At 51.7% G+C, this 12717-nt stretch overlaps 1 protein-coding gene across 1 annotated transcript; it reads right to left on the bottom strand.

Moving 5' to 3' along the window:
• Positions 1 to 817: 817 nt before the first annotated feature.
• Positions 818 to 5964, bottom strand: GNPDA1 (glucosamine-6-phosphate deaminase 1). The gene is made up of 6 exons (XM_021541273.2): positions 5571 to 5964; positions 5396 to 5497; positions 3944 to 4126; positions 3117 to 3301; positions 2373 to 2547; positions 818 to 2022 (listed from the first exon to the last, which is right to left on the bottom strand). The coding sequence occupies exons 1-6, from the start codon at positions 5692 to 5694 to the stop codon at positions 1925 to 1927; spliced, it is 867 nt and encodes a 288-aa protein (XP_021396948.1). The 5' UTR covers positions 5695 to 5964; the 3' UTR covers positions 818 to 1924.
• Between the last annotated feature and the right edge of the window lie 6753 nt (positions 5965 to 12717).

Raw genomic sequence — 12717 nt, 5'->3', positions numbered from 1 at the left:
AGATCCTTTCTTTCCACTGGTTTTGCACTTTAAATTATTTCAGTAACAAAATTGTTTCCCCTAAAGTCTCAGCAAGTGGTTTTGAGTATGAATGTGATTACTGGAGGCAAACACTGATTTTTTTTACAAGTTTTTCCACTTGCAGAACAGTCTAAAAGGTTATTTGGAAAATAAAGCTGCATGTGCTGTGTTCAAGAGCAGTAAGGCCTGGATGGAAAGCTCTGGAGCTGAGACTCCTCAGGAACTGCGTGTGATCACAGCTCACTCAGCTCTGACTGAGACTTAATAAATTTATCCTGGGATGTGTGGCCAAAACAAGTGGTGCTTCAGTTCCCTGTGCAGAGGAGGAGTCTGCACTGTTGGAACTGGCACCGAGATTAAAGAGATGGAAGGAAAAGCAAATCTCACCTCAGCTGAATCTCTAGGTCAGTGTGTAGGTGAAGTGTATGATGTGGATGGTTTGTTTTTCCTGCACTAAATTCAAGTCACTAAGTTCACCTTAGGATGGTAAATGCAGTGTCCCTGTTTGTCTTCCTTCTGGCATGGATTTGGCAGCACAGGTGTGCCCAGGTGCTCCTGGGAGTGGGACAGCCCAGAGCTCCCACCTGGAGCTGGCAGGGCTGTGCTCTGCTGGTGGGATTTAATGTGTTCAGAGTGCCTTCCCACCCCGAGGGCCCTGCCTTGCCCTCCGAGGAAAACCTGCCAGCAAGCACTGGGCAAGGAAGGGGAGCAGCAGGAGCTCTTCCCACCACACTGCCTCCAGGACTGCTTTGCTACCACAAGCACACTGAGACCAAGCACCAGATACAGCCAAATGTCACCATTTTAAAAAACTAAAGACATTTAGTGAACAAAGTTACATAACAGATCAACAACTTACAAAACTTCTGTATAAAGAAAATAAAGTTTGCCCAGTTTTCTTGCCCCTTATGTGAGAGCACTGGACAGAAATCACATTTCCGAATTGGTGGGGTCTTGGCTGTTGTCCACCTGTGTGGGGTGTCTGTCATTAAACAGAGGCTGACAGAGTGTTAAACAGAGTGTTTCCTTTGGGGCTGGTTTGGCATTTCCTCAGAGAAATGGAAATTTCTGGAGAGCACCAGGCACAGCAAATCATAGCTGGGCCTGAACATGAACAAGGGCTTTGTGTGTGACACCAGTGACATCCTCAGGTGCCCGAGCTGCACCCTGGACCCTGTGTGGGGGATGCTGCTGGAGGTCTCAAGTCCAACAGTGGCTCAAAGCAGGGCTCAGCCAGGGCTTTATCCAGTCAGTTCTTGGCAGTCTCCTAAGGAGAGAGCCTGCACAGCCATGGGGATCCTGTCCCACTGCTTTTCTGTTCCCACAGTGGGGTTTTACCCTCTCCAGCGTGAGCATCCCGTCTCCACTCCCACCCCACTGTCCCTTCTCTTCTTCCCCCTGGCTCCATCTTCCTGCTGCCTTCTCCTGGCTGTGGGTGCTGCTCTGAGCTTTCCCTTCTCCAGCTGGACAATCCTGTTTTCCAGGATTCTAATGTAAGAGTGTTTCATGGAGGAGGCAGGAATAACAGATACTTGTCCTAATTGCAAGGAGTACACCCCAGAGTTATCACCCACTTATTTCTGAAACATTGTGCTTTCATTTATCCTCACATTTCAGTTCTGCAGCCTTCAGCCTGTGATTACAGTCAGTTCACAGATCAAACAATTCATTCTTCATTTCCTTCAGAGAATGAGTTGGTGGCAAAAGTTTGTGGAACACAGAACACTGGATCCCATCCTCCTTTGGTTAATTAAGGCAGGTGTTTGGCATCTGTCTCTTCAATGGAGAGAGGGAACCATATGATCATTCTGCTAATTTAAGAACAAAAACGAGATCAGTTTCTGCAGCAATTCCCTTTTGTCCCAGCTGTTCTCAGCAGCTGGTTCAGCACTGCCCCAGCACATTAATCACTGTATGGCTTCTTGGGCTGGCTCCTCTCTGCTCCCATCTCCTTCATGCTGTACAAGGGCTCCACGAGCTTGTTGTGAACCAGCATCAAACCTGATGGAGAGAGTCAAAAGGTAATTTTAGTAGACATAATAAAGGAAAATTCTCCTTCATTGGATACTAATGGAATTAGACATCACTGTTGTCCTTGTGCCTTTGCTTCCACACCAAGCATTAAGCAATTACCTTCACAGGTACTACTGTGGTATATTTAAGGAATATACCTTAAATACAAGGAATAACTCCTTTGGGAGTTAGTAAGGAATTATTAGGGAAGAATTACTAAGGAGTTATTAAGGAATAACTCCTTTGGGAGTTACTTATACAGCAACACTTCTGCAAAGCATGGCTCGTGGCTCCTAAAAATGCAACAGAAGAGCTGCCTGGCCTGGTCAAACACTCACCTTTGAAGTATTTCACCGTTTTGACTTTGAGCTCCAGCGTGGCGTCCTCGTCGCACACGAACACGGTGTTGGGGTGCTGCTGGAAGGCCGACACCGTCCACATGTGGTTGACACCGTCCTCGATGGCTTTGTACAGAGCAAAGGCTTTGTGGGCTCCCGTGATCAGGATCATCACCTGCACCCCCAGACACACAGAGGGGCAGTCAGGGCCTGGCCGGGGTCAGGGGAGCCCAGCCACGCCCTGCCAAGCTGAGAATGGGGACACCCCTGTCACCCTCCCCACAGCCACTTCTCTGTGCTGCTGCTGCTCTGGCTGCTTCAGCTCTCAGTGACATCACAGCCTGCTGCGTCACTGCAATGATCCTTCGGGCACCTGCACACTGACATGTAACAAGTGTAGATCAAGAATAGATTCCAGTAAAAGTGGTCCCACAGTTTTCATGGCCTGCTGGTGTCACATCGACTCAAGCAGTTACTCTCCAGGTAAGATTCCTAACCAAAGACACTCTCCCAAACCTCCCCGGCTCCCTGGGGGGAACAGCTGCTGCAGGGTTACACAAACACAAGTGCCAGCAGAGACAAGGAGCAAGAGCCTCTCCATGGTGTTGCAGGATGCCAGAGGACAGGAGGATCAGGCATTCTGTGGCAGAACACCCTACACCAGAGGACACGTGGCTGCTCCATGACAGGATAACCTTTGGCTGCTCCAGAGGAACTGCAGGAAGCCTCTTCTTATTTCCTCACCTCTCTGGCATCCATGACAGTGCCTACTCCAACTGTCAAAGCCATGGTGGGCACTTTGGAGAGGTCACCATCAAAGAACCTGGCATTGGCCAGTATGGTGTCCATGGCCAAGGTCTTCACTCGTGTCCTGGACACCAGACTGGATCCCGGCTCGTTGAAGGCGATGTGACCGTCGGGGCCGATACCTGGACAGGGACAGCGTCAGCAGAGGCTCAGCTGAGCCAGCAGAGCCAGCAGCTCTCCCAGGAGAAGCACAGGCAGTGCTCCTGGGATCACAGAGCTCAGAAAAACCCCTGCAGTTCCTCTGCTCCAGCTCAGATTTGTGTCTGCTAGGAACAACATCAAGAGCCCCCTCAGGAGCCACCAGACAGTGCCCTGATTGCACTGGCACAACGACAAAGCAAAGCAGGTGGCAGAACCTTATGGCAAACTGGGAAGAGCTTGTGTGGGAAAAGCTTCCCAAAATGTCTTCCCAAAAATGGGAAGAGCTTGTGTGGGAAAAGCTACTCCCAGCAGTTTCCTGTTGCCACTGACAATTGATAAATACCTCCTATTTGTACAGTTCCAGCCCTTCCCATTTCTCCTGCTAACACTTCCTGAACAATTCACTGCCTGCACTGAAAGCCCTAAAGCTGGGAGTGTAGGCAGGGAGACAAGGTCCCCAGTGTCCTGCTGCCAGGACACTGCAGTGCCCAGGGCCAGGGACTGTGGGGTGGATTTCACTGCAAATGCACTGAAAGTGAATAATCCTGGCAATAAATGAGAGCTGGGGAGGACAGGCACAGCTCTGGGACAGGTTTTAGAGGCCACTGCTCTCGGGTTCTCACCTCCAACAAAGAGCTCGATGCCTCCAGCTGCTTTGATTTTCTCCTCAAATGCATCACACTCAGCCTGGAGATCAGGGGCATTTCCATCCAAGATGTGGACGTTTTCTGGTGAGATGTCGATGTGCTTGAAGAAGTTATTCCACATGAAGGAATGGTAACTTTCTGGGTGATCCCTCGGGAGGCCTGGTAACAGAACACGCAGGACTGAGGCCAACTGGAACAGCATCACCCATAACAAAGCACTTCCACACCCCTGCAGTGGCTTTGGTGACAGAGCAGTGCTCTCTCTTTCCTTTGTCACACCCTCAGCTTTCAGAGCTGTTTTTATTTCCCTAAATACCAGAATTAATCTCAGCTCCTGTAAGACACATGCCCATATTAATATACAACAGATGTTCAAAAAGCAGGTGTATGCTGTGCCTCCTCTGCCAGTACCTTTTCAGCCCTTTTCCCATTTCATATTAGTAAGAATTACTAAAAAACTGTACAGAAGCCTGGGAAATAATAATTACTGTATAATTATTGCATATTTACCCCCCCTTGAATGCTGTAAACCCACACTGGACTCTTATTGGGATACTCACGAATGCTGCTGGATTGGAATTATTCACAGAAAAAAACCCTCTTTGACCAGGATAAAATTAACATTAGCAAATATTTAGCTTGTATGTTTTTCACCTTTGGATCTATTTCTTCTGAGGAGACTGTTTCACCATGACTGCAGAGATGGCATGACTTTGCTATCTCAGCAGGAGATACCAGAGGGCTCTCAGGGAACACAGTGGTCGTTGTAAGGGACCTTTATAATCCCAGAGCAAAGGTGCTGAGCCTGCAGTGATAAGCTGTTCCTTGCCTGGTCAGTCCCTGAGTGCAGCTAACACACAGCAGTGTCTGTGATGGTGTGTGCAATACTGGGCAACACCCAGCATCCAGTTTTGTCCATACGTTTTCAAACCTATGGAAAAATTTCACATTTCTTCCCTAGGTTTTCAAATTGTCCCCCTTTGCTAATTCCCTGGAGGTGTTTAAGGACAGACTAGATGTGTTTAAAAAAAGACTGGACATGGCACTTGATGCTATAGTCTAGCTGAGGTGTTGGGGCACAGGTTGGACTTGATGATCTTAAAGATCTCTTCCAACCTCATGATTCTGTGACTCTGTGGCACTCAGAGCCATGGTTCAGCTGACACCGGGGTGGGGTCACAGGCTGGACCCGGTGATCTCAGAGCTCTTTTCCATCCTAACTGATGCTGTGACTCTGTGAAACGTTGGTGCTGTGACTCTGCGAAACTTTGATGCTGTAACTGAAATGTTGGTGCTGTAACTCTGTGAAACGTTGTCCATCTTACCTGGACAGGTGGATTTCGGGCATCGCCAGGCTCTGCCGGGATAAATGCCCAGCAGCTCCCGGGCAGGGACAAAGGTGACAGGACAAGTGGCTGCGGCACTCACCCACGTACTCGTCCATGTTGAAGGTCTTCACGTACTTGAAGGAGAGGTCCCCGTTGCGGTAATACTCCACCAGCTTGCTGTAGCAGCCCAGGGGAGTGCTGCCTGCGGGGAGCGGCCGCCTGAGCCGGGGCAGGGCCCGCGCTCGGCCCCGGCCCGGCCGCCCCCCGGCACCCACCTGTGGGCAGCCCCAGCGTGAAGAAGCGCCCGGGGCCGGGCCCGAACTGCACGATGCGGTTGCGGATGTACTTGGCCGCCCACTCGCTGGCCTGCGAGTAATTCTCCAGGATGATGAGCTTCATGCTGGAGCAGCCCGGGGTCGCCTTGGCTGGAGACCGCCGCTGACTCCCGGATCGCTTTCGCCGGGGATCGCCGCTGCCTTCGCCGGGGATCTCCGCTGCCTTCACCGGGGATCGCCTTCACCGGGGATCTCCGCTGCCTTCACCGGGGATCGCCTTCACCGGGGATCTCCGCTGCCTTCACCGGGGATCGCCGCTGCCTTCACCGGGGATCGCCGCTGCCTCCGGGATCGCTTTCACCGGGACCGCCGCTGCCTCTCGGATCACCTTCACCGGGGATCGCCGCTGCCTTCGCCGGGGATCGCCGCTGCCTTCACCGGGGATCGCCTTCACCGGGGATCGCTTTCACCGGGATCGCCGCTGCCTTCGCCGGGGATCGCCTTCACCGGGGATCGCCTTCACCGGGGATCGCCGCTGCCTTCGCCGGGGATCGCCGCTGCCTTCACCGGGGATCTCCGCTGCCTCCGGGATCGCTTTCACCGGGGATCGCCGCTGCCTTCACCGGGGATCACCTTCACCGGGGATCGCCGCTGACTCCCGGATCGCCTTCACCAGGAATCGCCGCTGCCTCCGGGATCGCTTTCACCGGGGATCGCCTTCACCGGGGATCGCCTTCACCGGGGATCGCCGCTGCCTTCGCCGGGGATCGGCTTCACCGGGACCGCCGCTGCCTCTCGGATCACCTTCACCGGGGATCACCTTCACCGGGACCGCCGCTGCCTCTCGGATCACCTTCACCGGGGATCGGCTTCACCGGGGATCGCCGCTGCCTTCACCGGGGATCGCCGCTGACTCCCGGATCGCTTTCACCGGGACCGCCGCTGCCTCTCGGATCACCTTCACCGGGGATCGCCTTCACTGGGATCGCCGCTGCCTCCGGGATCGCCGCTGCCTCCCGGGCCGCCTTCACCGGGGCCCGCCGCCGCCTCCCGGCCCGCCCCTGCCCGTAAGCTCCGCTTCCTCCCGGCTCTTCCTGCCCGGGATCGCTTCCGCGGCCGCCCGGCTGGGCGGGAGGAGCGGGGCAGGGCCGAGCCGGGCCCCGGCGGTGCCGGGCGGTGCTCGGGGGGCAGCGGTGCTCCCTCCCGGTGCTCCGAAACGGCCGGCCGTGTCCCGGTGTGCTCTGCCGGAGTGCCGCCGTCGCAGCACGGAGCCGCCCGACTCTGTCGTTCGGCTTCTCAGCCCTGAAGGGAATCTCCCAGCCGTGTTCCACCAAAACGAGCTGTTCTCACGCTTGGACTGTTCTGTAGGGACTCACTTTGGGGCATGTTGGGGTCGTTCTGGTGAATTATTAAAGAAATATGGATATTGATCTAGTACCGATATCCAACTGAGACACAAAAACACTCTTAACAGTTTAAACTTAGAAAGTGTATGTTTATTGTGTGTGGGACAGCTCCCAAATACACACCACAGCTTCCAAGTGATTACAGAGCCCTTTTATCCATACAAGTATTGAATAGCCAAAATACAAATACATATTCATAATTTTGGTGCAACCCATTCCTCGCTTCATACGCTAATAATTTCAAAAGCTATTAAACCTGCATAGTTTGTCCCTTGAAATGGGTCGGTGTCCCTTTCATGGGGAGGGATCCCAAAATGAGGAAATCAATGAAGTCTTCCTCGTTCTGACCTTTCTACCTTTTCAATGCCAATATGACAAATGAACTCTTGGTAGAACTCCCATTCCTTGTCTTCAATTGGTTTCAGAGCAGAGGAGGCCCACAATTGTCTTATGTTCCTAAAAACTATTTGTCAGTTTGTGTATTCTTCATTATAAACCCAGCTAACTAAACATTGTGTGTAGTTATTAGTTAACTACTAACTCTTAACTTCATCAAGGCCTACTCATTTATTTTAATTAACTCTGGTAAGACTTATCTCTAACTAAAATCTTAGTTCCTCTAAAATCTCTAAATACCTTAAAGTTTATGTTTCACTGGGGGGTGCAGAGACCATGATCTCTGTGTGTCCTTGCTCCTGGCACAGTGGTATCCCCAAAACACCTTCCTGCTGTTGCTCCTGGTGCCTTCAAGCTCCCATGAAAATGTGCCTGACCTCTCCTTGCACAGGCTTGGTTCATTGTTGGGATACAAAGCTCTTACTTCAAAGTTAGACCGATTTTCTATTTCATCAGAAGGAACAATGAGCTACAAATTGCTTTTCTGGGATCCAGCCCATGCAGTTACTTCTCATTTTAATAATTTAAATGACCTGGCTAGAACCAGTGCTCCGGGTATTGTCTCTTCCTGGAGAGCCCTTGGTTTGCGCTGGGATGGAATGATGGGTGTGGCAGGCTGTGGGCAGACACGGGGAGAGTTTTAGGCCACAGACACGAAATAAATTCCACGGCCGTGTGTTTCCATGAGCGGTGTCAGCCCAGGGGCAGGTGAGGAGCTGGCAGCAGCGGCATTCCCGGCTCTCCCGCAGGGCAGGCAGGGCAGCCTGGCCCTGGCTCTGCGGGACACAGCTCTTCACTTGTGCCACCGGGGCCATTCGGTGCGACAGACCCAGGGCTCCCGCGGCCCCCGGTGGAATCACGGCAGCGGAGGGCTCAGAGGCACAGCACCGAGGTGCCGGGCTAAGCAGGGGCTGTGCCCCGCTGGGATGGAGGCGATGGGGACCTGGCTGAGGTCTGGACCTTCCCACCCTGGAGCTGCTTCAGTCCTTTCTCCAGGATGCTGCCCACCCGGTGAGCGCACAGCTGACCTGCACACACACCTTGGGAGCTCCCACAGCACCCCTGTTGTGGCACAAGTGCAGATTCTGGTGTGCAAAGCCAAAACTGCTGCAGGGCTCCACCCCTGTTGTGGCACAAGTGCAGATTCTGGTGTGCAAAGCCAAAACTGCTGCAGGGCTCCACCCCTGTTGTGGCACAAGTGCAGATTCTGGTGTGCAAAGCCAAAACTGCTGCAGGGCTCCACCCCTGTTGTGGCACAAGTGCAGATTCTGGTGTGCAAAGCCAAAACTGCTGCAGGGCTCCACCCCTGTTGTGGCACAAGTGCAGATTCTGGTGTGCAAAGCCAAAACTGCTGCAGGGCTCCACCCCTGTTGTGGCACAAGTGCAGATTCTGGTGTGCAAAGCCAAAACTGCTGCAGGGCTCGGCGCGGAGAGAGCATCGGCACCGCCGCTCCCCAAAGAATCCTCAGCGGCTCGCTCGGCGTTACCAGGGAAACGCGGCCGGCGCTCGGAAATTTCGGAAAAGCAAATACCGGAGGCACAGCCCGCATAGGAATTGATGGCAGGAGACACCACGGGCTTCCCTCGGCGGTGAGCTCTAGGGCAACAACCGGGTGAGCTGCGGGTTGTGGGCTTTGTCTGCCCTCAGAGTGGCCTGTGGACAGCATCACTTCATCCCCTGCCTCCACCTGGCTCATCACCTCATCCCTGGCTCTCCTGGGACGAGTGGAGAGCTGCTGCCTTTCCGCCAGAGCTGCTCACACAGCGCCGTTGTGGGGATGGGGTCGGTGAAATCCAGGTGTTGGAGGGCTCTGACTGCACAGGTGTGGCTTTCATCTCCCCTGCCAGCGGCTTGAGCAGCTGCAGTGCACAAAGATGCAGGAGGAGCCGACAGCTCCCCGTAAAAGCAAAACATGTTTTGGTGAAAGCAAAAACTGCAGCAGAGCCAGGCAGGTGCCCCCGCGCTGCCCACGCCCAGCACATCCTGTGGATCCACACGCTCCATCCACCCTGTGCTCCTCCGGGCTGCTCCGGCCTGGGCCGTGCTGGGTATTTTTAGGTATGGTAATTTCTGCCCGTTATTGTTCCTGCATTTACAGCGAGCTGTTCCCGTGATGAAGAACTTCCTGGTGTCTGAACAGGCTGATTTCCCTTCCTTGCAAAAGCAGCAGATGGAAGGAAACAAACACTTCTCTTCAGGAGAAGTTGAAGTTTAATGCGGGAGCTCTAACAAGCACAGCATTTTCTTTTGCCCCATCTTGAAGGGATCAGACTCAGCAGTGCTCAGAGACCAGGGCTTTTGCTATTGGGAACTGCTTGGGAGCACTGGGATTATTTTCCTGAAAACAGCAACAATTAAAAAATTATCTCCATGAAGAATCCTCTCTGTAATTCCTGTAATTAAAGAGTCTTTTTAATATACACCATCAGTCACCCTTTCCTGCTCCAGCATGTTCCATTTACCTTCTGACCCCAATTTATAAGAAAAGGAGAAATAATAGATCTGGAGTAGAGCTGCTCTTTCCTGCAAGCTCCATGCACATCCTAGCTCTCCCAGCAGCACCCAAGTCCTAGTTAAGGATATTTTTGGGGTCACAACAAGCCGATGTGTAGGGCAATGCATGAACAGGCAGCTCTGGAGAGCACCCATGCCAGTCCCTTCCCATTTTGCTGGTGACGTTCCCATGACAAATCTGTCAGGACCTCACTCCTCACCAGGTTCAAAATTGCCAGCCGAAGCAGTAAGGGATTTAACCTGGATAGCAAGGTTAAATTAACCATTGGTTAATTGTTATTTCTCCAGTAGGGTGAAGAACAATGGAGCAACGAAGGGCATTGAGCTGACCCTGAAGTCAGGCTGGACTGAGCTGGCTATGCTATGTGGAGGCAATTTGGAGCTCAGCTCTGTGTGCCCCGTGCACCATCCAGCACACCTCACTGCATCCCCCCATATCTGCACCTCGGTTCTGCTGCTGGCTTTCAGGGGAAGAGAACTCCCATTGGGGAATTCTTCCAATTCAACGCCACTGTTGTTTTCATTCCTCCTCCTCACAATACTCGTGGCTTACTGGGCCATCATTTTCCACACCAGTGAGCAAGGCACGGCTCCCACCCGGCTGTGGGACGTGTGGCTGGGCTCGCTGGGGCTCTCCTCGTTCCAGCAGACCCCATGTGACCGAGTGGCTTTTGTTGCTGCGATAAACACCAAAATTGCAGCTGCCTGCATGTCCAAAACCCCACACCTGCAGAACCTGCTGCTTCCGAGGCAGTGGGGCAGCTTCCCTGGGCAGGGGCAGAGCCACAGAACGGTTTGGGTGGGAAGGGACCTTAAGATCATCCACTTTCACCCCGTGCCATGAGCATTCCACCATCCCAGGTGGTTCCAAGCCCAATACAACCTGGCCTTAGACACTTCCAGGGATGGGCCAGACACAGTTTCACATTTTTGGGCAAAAAGATCAAAGATTATTCAAGCACAAGATGATCTCAAGCATAAAAAGTCTTTGTGGCCAAGTGATATTTTGGGGAGGAGCATCTGTTAGACAGCATTTATTAATCCTTAACAAATCTCTCCAGCTTAACTATACAACTCTAATTCAGGATGTTATTCCACAGTGGGAAATGACATCTATGTATATTCAAACCCTGTGAATCCGATTCTTGCACATGGAGTGTCTCTGCCTCCAGGGACACAGGACTACTTTTGGATGGATGACAAAATGTTTCTGTCATGTGAACATTTTGATTTTTTTTAATTGGGTAATTTAGCACTAAAAGGTTAGAACAAAGATCTAGCTTTAATGTCCTACTCAGTTCTTACTAGTTTAGCTTACACACCCTGCTTTTGAAGTTTATTATTTAGCTTTTAGTGTTCAATATTTATTACAAAGTGCACATTAAAAGTGTTCCCTTTATTGCTCAGTTGTACACAATAATTAAAGGAACAAATGTTTAGCTCCAAGATTTCAGAGGACTCACTCCACTACTTGTCATACTTTCAATTGCCTTGAAATACTTTCACAGCACATCCCGTACGGAAGTCACTAAAATCAATGACTTCAAGCTTCAAGTGTCTCTTGGGAGAAAAGACATTTTCTACTGGAGAAAAAGACCAAAAACACAGAGGCATGAAGTGATTTGCCTCAAACCACTTGGGAAATGAAAGCAGAACCAGTCATGTGCTTTAACCACAGCATCATCTTTCTACTGAGCTTCCTTCCCCACCTTAGAAAACAAAAATAAATGCAGGGAGAGAGGCTGGAAGGAATTGCCCTTACCCCTCCGGAGTCAGTCATGCTCAGACTAGATGGGCTAATTAGGCCGTGATTTGCCTCCACTGGCCCCAAAATGGCTTTGACACAAATGGTTTCACAATTTCTCCAGGATAAGATCCAGCATTTTCTCTGAGGACATGCACAGGTTGAATCTTATTTTAGTCTCTGTGTTGTCCAAGTCAATCACTGTGCAGCTAATTACCACTGCTGCCACAGCCTTACTTAGGGGTGTAATCCCACCTCAGCAGCGAGTAAATCCATGCACGTCATCAGGACAGCTCCTCACTGCAGGGAAAGGCTCAGTGCAAATGGAGAGTCTTGTGGAAAGGTGAAACCAGAGTCTGCAGCTCTTGTTCCAGCTCCTTCAAAGGCACCTGTGTTGCAAGAACCCTGCCTCATCCTTGTGTCTCCCGCATTTCTCAGGAGCCACTCTTTGAGGTTATTCATCGCTAAAATCCTTCACGGTTCCTGCCTCTCCTTCAGCATGAGAGCTGGGATGTTCATTCATCTCACTAAGACATCGATGAACTCCCTACCCCTCAAAGGCAAAATACAGGGAGGAAAGAATCCAGGCTGATTATGGTAGGGAATAATGAGCATTGAGGCCTGTATTTATGACTGAGTGTGCAGTTCAAAACCATGTCCTCGGGCTTCAATGCTTGCAACTCTCTGAATTTGCAGTTTGGAATCCCAGCGGGGCTGATTCAGCCTTCCTTATCCTAAAGCTGATATATTTAAATCTCATCCACCTTAGGGATTGATGTGCAAGCCTGACTAGAGCTGAACCGCACATGTAGAAAACAAATGTTACACAAGCTGAGAAGTGTTTTGGCCAATGTAACACTGAAGAACTCAGAATAAACCAACTTCTCTCACTGCGTGGTTTCCTACACGTGCTCCTTTTGGAAAGAAGGAGCTCAACACCATCTGCTCCCTGTGGGTATGGAAGATCTGACGGCAAACACCTCGTGTTTGGTGCAGCAGCTGCTGGCCTGTTCCCTGCCCGTGTGGTGACAGGGATGGCTGGGGTCATGTGTGACCCAGGCTTGGTCAGTGTGCCTCACACAGGGC

This window comes from Lonchura striata, chromosome 15 (assembly GCF_046129695.1).
Source record: "Lonchura striata isolate bLonStr1 chromosome 15, bLonStr1.mat, whole genome shotgun sequence".
Lineage (NCBI taxonomy): Eukaryota > Metazoa > Chordata > Aves > Passeriformes > Estrildidae > Lonchura > Lonchura striata.
Note: the sequence above shows the minus strand (reverse complement) of the source record. Positions and strands in the feature narration are given on the sequence as shown.